A 9,779-nucleotide genomic window follows, 5' to 3' on the forward strand; every position below is an offset into this window, starting at 1 on the left:
CTCTGCCAACGCCTTCACCTTCGGCTTCGAATTGCCGTACACGATGAGCTTGCCTGTCCTGTACTTCCGCATCTTCTGCCGCACTGTCTTGACGACCATCAACTCAACGTCCTTCTTCTTCGCAGACTGGCTAATCTTGATAGTCTGATACGCCATGTTCGTCCTTGTGGTTAGTTGTCTAAACATCTTGACCTGCCCTCGCTCGTAATGCATCCGTCGATACAGCTCGTCCTCTTCGGTCGGCGGCAACGTTGCTGTCAACAGCACCATCTGCGTCTCGGCTGCTGCCAGCCTGCCGAGCTGTTGCATCTGCTTGCGGAATGTGTATCGACGGTTCAACACAATGTGACACTCGTCGATCACGATACGGTCCAGCTGCCGCGTTGCTCGCAGCCGGTTCAAAAACGTCGCGAACGCTTCTCCCACTGACGACTCGGGCGTTACGAACACGATGGCTGCTGCGTCGGGCGGGCAGCGACTCTCCCACTCGGCACACGATATCCCCAGCTCTTTGCACCGCCGCATCATGTCACCACGCAGCGAAACCAACGGCACGACGACGACCGTCGTTCCGCCTTGCTCTGCCCACGCCGGCAACATAAACAACATGCTCTTGCCTGCGCCAGTCGGCATCACGGCCACCACGGGGCTCTCGCCGACAACGATCGCCTCGATGGCCTCCTTCTGCACGCCTCTGAATTTTGCTTTCTTGCCCTTCATTCGCTTGAGTTGCGCTACCGGGTCCATCTTCCTCAACCGCTCCAGCCGCTCTATCCTCGCCTCGTCGGCCTCGCTCTCGAACGGCGCCTTCTTCCGCTGCTTGACGTCTGCCACTGCGTCTACGGCGGACTGAAAACCCAAAAACCGGTGCCAATCGGTGCTCGAGCTGCGGAACAGCTGCCGCCTGTCTGCGGTGACGCCTGCCATCTCCATGATCCCGCGCGCGTATACCATGCCGGCTACGTGCGCGCTGTGGCCGGCCTGCTCGTCCTGGATGGTGGCGAGCATGTTCTCCTCATCCCACTCCTCGTTCTCCTCTCCCTCCTCTGCTCGAAACGCCGACGACGGCCGCAAAAACCTCCGGCTGATGCCGATGGCAATCTCACGGTATGCTGCGATCGTCAACTCTTGCTTCAAACCTACTCTGCTTTCACGCTTCAGTATTTCGCGAAATCGGTCGCTTGTCCACTTCCGTCCGCTGGGGTCCGCTGGCCACATGTGCGATGATATCGCCTCTTTCTCCCACACCATCGCCTCCAACCGCTGCTGGAACGGCAGTACCAACCACATGTAATACACCACCAGCTCGCCCACCTCGCGCGGCAAGTACCGGTGGATGATCTTGACATCGCCGCTCACAGCATACCCCTTGTGGTACCGCGTGACGAACGCAACCATGCCGTCTTCGATGAAAATGTTTCGGTGGCCCCCCTTGATGGTGTTGCTGTGTCGAACGCTGCCCAACTCTGGCCATCTCGCGGGCTGTCCCTCTACCATGTGCGCTAATGCGGCCAACTTCTCTCGAAACGCAATCACTCGATCCATGTACTGCTCCACCGCTTTCTAGTTGATGCCTGAACGGGTTCCTGGCTTGATGAACCTTTCCCTAACGCTGGCGTCCTGGCCTACGCGCTCAAACAGCCACTTCTCCCCATCTACAGGCATGCGCGTGCGGTGGTCCTTCAAAAAGTTCCACCCTAGCCGCTCATCAGTCGGGTTGTCGCGCAGCTGCTCCCATGGAATCTGGGGCACTTGACCTGCTGTCTGCTCGCCGCAAAACAGCAGCTCCTCCACCAGTATTCGCTTGGCCTCAGCCTGCATACCGTGCACCATGCCGCGGAACTGGGCCATAGTGAAGTGCAAGTTCTTGTACAGCAGCTCATCCTTCCCCATCCACTCGACGTGGCCGCGCGACGTGGTGTTGTAGTGCACCTTCAGCCCGTACGTGCGCAAGTCGAGCATCCATTGCATCGGGCTGTGGCTCCCTCGCACCATGAATCTGTCCATCATCTGCTGCACGAACTCCAAGCAGCCTTTTGGTTGACGCTGACTGGGGGAACTGCTGCCGCTATCGCTCCCCCCGTACGCGCTGTTGTCGTCGAACGCCTGCTCTTCAAACGGCTCGGACAGCTCCAGTGCGTGCTGCACGACCATGAAACGGCTGATTTTGATCACGGACGACAAGATTGGCGGGTACAGCTCAGGGCCCTTCCAGCCGTCCTCTTTGACGCCGAGCACAGCCAACGCGCACACCAACGCGCAGTCGTACTCCTTGCGGCGGATGGTCTGTTGGAGCAGCGCGATGCAAAAGTCCAAGCACGCTTTTTCGATCAGTCTCAGCTTCGCGTGCTCAGGCTCATTTTCGCATTTGGACGTGTTCTGCTCGTCGTCAAGCTCATTGATCATCATCTCGTCCTCCTCTTCCTCCCTGTCCTCGTCCTGGTCCCCGTCCGCTATCTCCATATCTGCCCCGCCTACGTCTCTCTCTGCCTGCTCCATCAATGCCTCCCACGCCTCGCGCTGCTGCTGTGTGAAGCGGTACTTGGGGCTGTTCCAACGGTGCTCCCTCTGCGTCCGTGCGAAAAACATCAGTATCTGCTTCCACGGGCGTGACCGCTCTTTGATCGACTTGTCGTCCATGTACGCCTGCAGCGGCGTGTACCTAGTCTGGTGCTTCTCCGTACGAATGGCCTCCATGCGCACGAATATGCCTGTCCGCTTGATGACCGACGTCTGGCTCACGCGGGCCAGTCCATCCATCGCGCTCCAAATCGCAGCCTCGACAGGCTCCTCATCTTTCTCTGGGTCTATGTTGGGCTCCTCGATGCTCGCCAGCAATTCAGAACGATCCAGTTTGTTCAAGTACAGCAGCCACCCAGTCCGCTCCAGCCATGGAGCCGCCTCGTCCTTCTCCCCGTCTTTGATCGTTGTCTTCGCTCGGTCCTCGACGTTGGCCCACGTCTTGGCCATCTCCTCGCCCACGCGCGCCCACGCCGCCTCGCCCTCAACAGGGACGGGTTGCAGACCGCTGTCTGGGTTGTGACACACCTCAAAGTATTGCGATCTGTGCCGACTGCCGAACAGTCGTTGGCAGTATACACGCTTGCAGCCATCTTTGAGCTGGGCCTGTAACGTCTTTGCCTGGGTCCGGCTGGGGCGTCCGCATTTCTTTCCAGCTGACCACCCATGTGTCGTACGCCAATGTTCTTTCAGCGTCTTTGGGCTGCGGAATACTAGTTGGCATGTCTCTGGTTTGAGTTGACACAGTAGCCCGTCGTCGAATACGGGCAGCTGGGGGATCGCCTGCACGCCGTTGCTGGGTATCTCCAACTCCGTGGGGTACTGTAGCAAGCCTGCCCACTGACGTACGGCTTCTCCAACCGCTTTGACGCTTTTGAGTGACTTCTTGTGCTGTTTGTGCAAGTGGCTCTCAATCTGATCTGGCCATACTGCGTATCAGCACGCTCTGCACACCGCGACCTGGTACTCAGTCAAGTGCTCAAAATACAGATTCTTAACTTCTTCTGCCGACATGTTAGTGGCTTAGTTCTTGCTTAATCTAACGCTGCAGTTGCTGTTCTTATTGCTAGGTTATGTTAAGTTTCACACCCTAGCCTCTGCGTCAGCTCATGATGTACGGACCAATCTCCGTTCGGGCCGTTACCCTGGTCCAGGGGCTTAGCACAACACAACTGCTTCTTCTTTCCCCTCCTCTTCGACGTCAACAAACAAACATGTCGCCATCTAATCTGCCGTGGATCTCCGCGCTGGAAGATGCCGCCGAGCAATTCGATGGCGGGCCTCGGAGCTTCCCCTTGGCCAGCGAGTCTAGCTTTGCCCACAGGCTCGCATACGACCCGCCGAACCTGGACTACCAAAAGCTGTTCTGGAGCAGGGCGACCGTCTCAAACTCGCAGCGTAATGCTCTACTCCGCCCGCACAGCGCAGGCTGGCTGGTTCCGGACGAGACGAGTGTCTGCAAGCCTGTCTTTGTCGCCCACTCTGTGCTGTCGGCGATATGGCTGTTGAGGGAGACGCTCGCCGAAAGCGCGTTGCCTGCTGATACGTGGGCGCGGCTGGTCTCTGCAGCGCAGGACCTTGCCGACAGCGCGAGCGACAGCTTTCAAACGGAACCCCCTTCAGCGCAGCGGCCCCGCGACTCCCCACCGCGGTCGACAAAGCGCGCTGCTGCGTCGAGTTCGGCGCTGCTGTCGAAGCGTCTCCGGCTAGCCACCGAGCCTCTCAGCCCAACGACGCCGCAGCTGTCAAGGTCAAACGAGTCTGACGGGTTGGAGGAGCCTGAGCCTGAGGAGCCTGTCCGTGAACAGATCAGCCAGGAGGAACCCGCCCAGATCACGACCATCACCAACAAAAATCGCCGTGCTGAGCGAGAGCGCGCCAAGAAGCTGGAGCTCATGCGAGCGCAGAAGAAGCAGGACCTTGGATTGGTACCGCCGCCCGAGTCGGCATCTCGTAGGGAACACGGTGCCTATGCCTCCATCTCGCGCCAGGACGAGCCGTTCATTTCATGGATTCTCAAGCAGCCGGTGGACGACGACGACAACCTGTACAGCAGCGCCACAGCGCCTTACCTGACAGCTTCTGGCATGCTCGACAAGGCCCGCTCCATTGGCAATGCTGCTTCCCAGGTCTCGGCCGCTGCCTTCCTGCGAAGCTGGCGTATGCAAGGATCGCCTTTTGCGCAGGAGCCTGGGGAAACCCGCCCGCCCGCTTCCTCCCGCAGCCGCTGGCAGCTGTCGCAGAAGAGCAGCGCCTCGACGGTGCTCCAGAGCGCGCTCGCCTCCGCCTGGAGCCTGTGCGATCGCTACGAGCAGGAGCTGGACATCATCCACATCAAGTACCGCTGGGCCATGGCTTTCCTCGGCAAGGCCTACACCGAGAAGATCGACCAGATCCGGGCGCAGGACGCGGCGAGGCTGAACAACAAGGGCAACAACCGATACGGCAAGGGCAAGGTCAGCTCCGAGGCCATGGACGCCCTGCTGCTGTCTGTCACCGCCGCTTCAGGGCCTGAGCAGCGACAGCGGTTCAAGAGGCGGCTGCACCAGGCGCTCCGCTGGTACGAAGCAGCCAAGCAGCTGGGCTGGGGCATGCTCTGCCTGATGCCGCACGACATCATCACCAACTCGTGGGTTGAAAACGATCTTCGCATTCGCTTCTGGCACATCTGGCTTGAGTTGGTTGTGAAGGTAAATCCAGTCGCTCACAAGGCTAGCGGAGCATTAGACAACTGGCTTAGCTTGGAGGGCATCTCTGGTGGCTCTATTAGTGGGAAGGCAACGCTGTCTATTGAGGCAAACTCGCTGGCACCTGTGACGCAAGTGGAGGAGATTAAAGACAGCGAGGTGGAGGACAGCGAAGGCGGCAGGGACGAGGATGACGTTGAGCCTGCGCCCGCCCGGAAGACAGCGAAAAGCCCTGCGCCCATCCGCCCGATGCGCCAACTTACTTTGCTTGAGCTGTGTAAGCCTTTTCAAGGCAAATAGCGTACTATAATTTTTTATTCTGTGCTGTGTAGTGAGTGTGTTTACTTCTTGTGTTGGTGTTTGCAGAGTTGTTCTGTTGTAGTGATGCAGCGTGGCCCTAGTCCTCCGCGCACTAGCCTAACCCTAACTAACCCTAACTACAAGCACTAACCCCAACACCACTAACCAAGTGGACAATAATGCTGGGGGTTGCATAGATAACAAAGTTAAGTGCTGTGAGAGCGTTGTCCACGTTTCAGCTTAGACAGACTTGAAAATGGAATTCTAGTGTACAACTGAATAGTATTCCAGCGTACGTTGTGACTGAAAATACGCTAGTGTCCTGTAGCCGTTGTCACTAACAAAACCAAAGCTGTAACTCCAGTGAAGGTACACTGCAACTACCCATTTGGGATAGGGCTCTTGCCAGACACGATGGCGTCGACGGCCTCTTTCTGCACCCCTCAAAACTCAGCCACCTTGCCTATTATCTACTGCAACCGCGCGGTTGTGTCTATCTTCCTTAATTAGCCCTATTAATTAATCCTTGCGTTGTCTGCTTTGCTCTTAAACAGCGCCCTCTTTTGCTTTTTACACTCTCTACTATCCTGCACGTCTGCTTAAAACCCTAAAAACTAATGCTAATCTGTGCTTGACATGCGGAACTGTTGTCTTCTATTGGCGACAGCCCCTGCCTGCTCTATGATGCCTCGCGCGTATATCATCCCTGCAACATGCGCTGTGTGTCCGGCTTGCTCGTCCGCAGCTAACGCTGCCATGTTCTCCTCATTCCATTCCTCGTTGTCGTCCCCCTCCTCTGTCCTGAACGCCGTGGATCCGTGCAAAAAACGCCGGCTGATGCCAATGGCAATCTCACGGTATGCGGCAATCGTCAACGCCTGCCCCAGCCCTATCCTGCTCTCGCGCTTCAACGCTTTGCGAAACCGGTCGCTTGTCCACTTCCGTCCGCTGGGATCAGCTGGCCACATGTGCGATAATATCACCTCCTTCTCCCACACCATTGCTTCTAACTGCTGCTGGAACAGCAACACTAACCACATGTAATACACCACCAGCTCGCCCGCCTCGCGCGGCAAATACTGGTGGATAATCTTAATGTTGCTGCTAATGTTGTACCCTTTGTAGTACTGCGTTGCTGTGTACACTATGCTGTCTTTAATGCCTATGTTGCGAAGTCCCCCCTTTGCGGTGTTGCTGTGTTAAATACTAGCTAATTCTAGCTATCTTGCTAGCTGTCCTTCTATAATATGCACTAACACTGCTATCTTCTTGCAGAACTCAACAACGTGATCTATGTACTGCTCTACCTCCTGTCTGTTAATGCCTAAGCAGGTTCCCTGTTTCGTGAATCTGTCCTAGATACTGGCGTTCTGTCCTACTTGCTAGAACAACTACCCCTCTCTATTAATAGGCATGCAGGTGCGCTAGTCCTTTAAAAAATTCTACCTAGGCTGCTTATTAGTTAGGTTATCGCGCAAACAGTCCTATAGCATGCTAGGGATAGGTTTAGCAACCTTGCTATTGCTAAACAATAACTTATCTATTAATACTTACTAACTCTCTATTACTAACCTATGCACTATGCTATAGAACTGTGCTATGCTGAACTGCAATCCCTTGTACAACAACTTGTCCTAGCCAACACACTTAATGTGGCTGCATGACGTGGTGTTGTAATAGATCTTTAAACTATACGTCCACAAATCTAACATCTACTGCATCAGGCTGTGGCTGCCGCGCACTATAAACTAGTCTATCATCTCCTGCACGAACTGTAAACATCCTTTGCGCTAGTGCTGGGGTAGGTTGCTGCTGTTGTTGTGCTTGTACGCGCTGTTGCTGTTGAACTTGTCCTTGTTAAACAGGCCTGACAGCTCTAACGCCTGCTGCACAACTATAAACTGCACTACCTTAATAACAGCTAATAAAACAGGCGGATACTGCTTAGCGCCCTTCTAACTATCCTCCTTGACGCCTAACACAGCTAACGCGCACACTAACGCGCTGTTGTACTCCCTGCGGGTGATCTTCTAGCTTATTAACGCGAAGCAAAACTCTAAACACACCCGCTAGATGCGCGACAACCTCTCTGGCTTGCTGATGGCGTTAGTGGTGGGCTTGGCTTTGTCTGTCTCTATCTTGTTAATAGCTTTGTTAACGTCTGCTATAGTCTCGTCTTTGTTATCTTGGTCTTCTACCTCTTCCTCTTCTTCTTCTTCTTCTTCTTCTCCTTCAACGCTTCTCTCCGCCGCCTTGACCAACGCCTCCCATGCCTCTTGCTGCTGGCTGGTGAAACGATACGCTGGACTCTTCCACACGTGCTCTTGTTGCGTTTGTGTAAAAAATATCAATATCTGCTGCCACAGCCGCATGTGGTCGCTAATCAACTTCTCGTCTATGTACAGCTGCAACAGCTAGAATCGCGTCTAGTGCTTCTCTGTCTAGATTGCCTCCAGCCGCACAAACACACTAATCTGGTGGATGACGGACGCTTGACTGAACCGCGCCAATTCCTCCATCGCCGCCCACATCGCCGCCTCCACGGGCTCGGCCTGCTGCTCCTGCCTGGGGTCGGGCTCTGCCATGGGTTCCGCGATGCACGCCATCAGCTCGGGTCGCTCCATGCCCACCAAATACGGCAACCACTGCGTCCGCTCCAACCACAGGTTCACCTCGTCTCTCTCACCCTCCTGGATGGTGTTTTGCGTCCGCGTCTCGACGTTGGCCCACGCCTTGGCCATCTGCTCGCCCACCTGCGCCCACGCTGCGTCGCCGTCAATGGGCACCGCCTCTGGGCTGTCGTTGCCGGGCTGGTGGACCTTGAAGTACTGTGAGCCCTAGCCCTGGACCAACAGCTGCTGGCAATGCACTGTCTCGCAATACTTGCAGATACGCTCTTGTATCTTCTCCTGCTGCTCCTGCTCTGGGCGTCCACCTTTCCCTGCTAGCGACTACTTGTAGGCAACTTACTAATGCTTCTTCATCACGCTTACGCTCTAGAATATCTAGTGGCAATAGTTAGGCACTAATTAACACATTAATCTATCCTTGTACACAGGCAACTGCTAGATAGGCTTAATAACCTAGCTCAGCACTTCTAACTCACTAGCATACTAGATTAAACTAGCCCAGTTGCTAACATCTTCTGCTATTTCTTTAGCTTGCTTTTGCTTAGCAGGGTGGGCGCGCTGCACATGGTTCTTGATCTAGCTGGGCAAAACGCCATGTCTGCACTCTTTACACACTGCCAACGTGTACTCCACTAAATGCTTAAAATACTCGCCTGTGATGCTACTCTCTGTCATAGTAGCTGTTTAATAATTAATTATAGGCTTTAAATAACTATCTAGACACTGCTGCATTTAACTACAGACTGCATGCTATCTATAGCGCTGTTAACGCGTCTTTCTACCTGTATATTTAACGCAGCTACGCGTGTAGGTGATGTTAGTAATTGCTGGTTGTGATCTTTGAACGCCTCTAAACCTAGTTGCGTGGGCTGTTGCAGCCTTATAAACCTTACCCTAACCTTAAACACAATACCCTAACAATATTAACTACACAAGCTATAGGTCTAAAAATTACTATTAATGTGTAATGTAACCTGCTAATTAACATACTTAAGTTTTAGAAAGATTAGCCTACAGGAACCTATTAAAACTAGCTCTTAAGTATAACGCAACTAGGCCTATATGCTTAAAAATACGCTAGCGCTGGGATATCTTGTCCCTAACTAAAACAAACCCCTAACGCAACTCAGGGCTGAGTTGACTTGCCGCCATGGGATAGCGTTATCCGATGCTCTCTTCCCTAGCACGGTCTCCCTACCCTTGTGTGGGGGGAAGCTGAGGAAGGCGTGCCATGCGTGGCTCAGCGTACGGAAAACGTCGGTAGAGCGAATGCTCAGCCCTGGCACCAGGTCTGCCTGCACGGCGTACGCCACGTTGCCAACAGCAGTAGAGCGGCCATTCTGCAGCTCCAGCGGATCCTCTCCATCCTCATCTCTGCTGTGGTCCATCATGTCCGGGTTGTCGTACGCACCGCCCCCGCTGCTGCTGCCCAGCTGCTTATTGTACCCAGCGGCAAAGCGTTCCCCCACCACCTCGCGGCCGATGCCCACTGCCGTATGGCGGTACTCCTGCGTGGTCAGCCGCGTGCCCAGCCTGGCTGCTGTTTCCAGCGTCATCGTACGGGTCAGTCGATCGGTCTCCCACGGCCCGCTGCTGCCTGCCCAGACGTAGTCCTGGGAGGAGGCTGGGCCCAGCTTGTCCA

General features: G+C 55.0%; 7 protein-coding genes across 7 annotated transcripts; 4 read left to right on the plus strand and 3 right to left on the minus strand.

The window, feature by feature from the left end:
- On the minus strand, positions 1-525 carry M421DRAFT_403480 (uncharacterized protein; the record flags this gene model as incomplete). Its single annotated transcript, XM_033590260.1, has 1 exon — positions 1-525. A coding segment is annotated over one exon (525 nt), but the record flags the coding sequence as incomplete, so codon positions are not given.
- A 1-nt stretch (position 526) lies between these two features.
- M421DRAFT_31452 (uncharacterized protein) lies at positions 527-682 on the plus strand (the record flags this gene model as incomplete). The annotated part of the gene is made up of 1 exon (XM_033589243.1): positions 527-682. A coding segment is annotated over one exon (156 nt), but the record flags the coding sequence as incomplete, so codon positions are not given.
- Positions 683-1,563: 881 nt separating this feature from the next.
- M421DRAFT_8890 (uncharacterized protein) lies at positions 1,564-3,534 on the minus strand (the record flags this gene model as incomplete). Its single annotated transcript, XM_033597710.1, has 2 exons — positions 1,564-3,411; positions 3,475-3,534. 2 exons carry the CDS (start codon positions 3,532-3,534, stop codon positions 1,564-1,566), a joined length of 1,908 nt encoding a protein of 635 aa, XP_033444476.1.
- A 200-nt stretch (positions 3,535-3,734) lies between these two features.
- M421DRAFT_72846 (uncharacterized protein) lies at positions 3,735-4,409 on the plus strand (the record flags this gene model as incomplete). Its single annotated transcript, XM_033596922.1, has 1 exon — positions 3,735-4,409. A coding segment is annotated over one exon (675 nt), but the record flags the coding sequence as incomplete, so codon positions are not given.
- A 6-nt stretch (positions 4,410-4,415) lies between these two features.
- M421DRAFT_73009 (uncharacterized protein) lies at positions 4,416-4,700 on the plus strand (the record flags this gene model as incomplete). Its single annotated transcript, XM_033596933.1, has 1 exon — positions 4,416-4,700. A coding segment is annotated over one exon (285 nt), but the record flags the coding sequence as incomplete, so codon positions are not given.
- Positions 4,701-5,072: 372 nt separating this feature from the next.
- Positions 5,073-5,360, plus strand: M421DRAFT_20932 (uncharacterized protein; the record flags this gene model as incomplete). The annotated part of the gene is made up of 1 exon (XM_033588206.1): positions 5,073-5,360. A coding segment is annotated over one exon (288 nt), but the record flags the coding sequence as incomplete, so codon positions are not given.
- Positions 5,361-7,576: 2,216 nt separating this feature from the next.
- On the minus strand, positions 7,577-9,693 carry M421DRAFT_8893 (uncharacterized protein; the record flags this gene model as incomplete). Its single annotated transcript, XM_033597715.1, has 3 exons — positions 7,577-7,921; positions 7,970-8,326; positions 9,325-9,693. The coding sequence occupies 3 exons, from the start codon at positions 9,691-9,693 to the stop codon at positions 7,577-7,579; spliced, it is 1,071 nt and encodes a 356-aa protein (XP_033444480.1).
- Positions 9,694-9,779: the final 86 nt, after the last annotated feature.

Source organism: Didymella exigua (genome assembly GCF_010094145.1).
Source record: "Didymella exigua CBS 183.55 unplaced genomic scaffold M421scaffold_40, whole genome shotgun sequence".
Taxonomy (NCBI): Eukaryota; Fungi; Ascomycota; class Dothideomycetes; order Pleosporales; family Didymellaceae; genus Didymella; species Didymella exigua.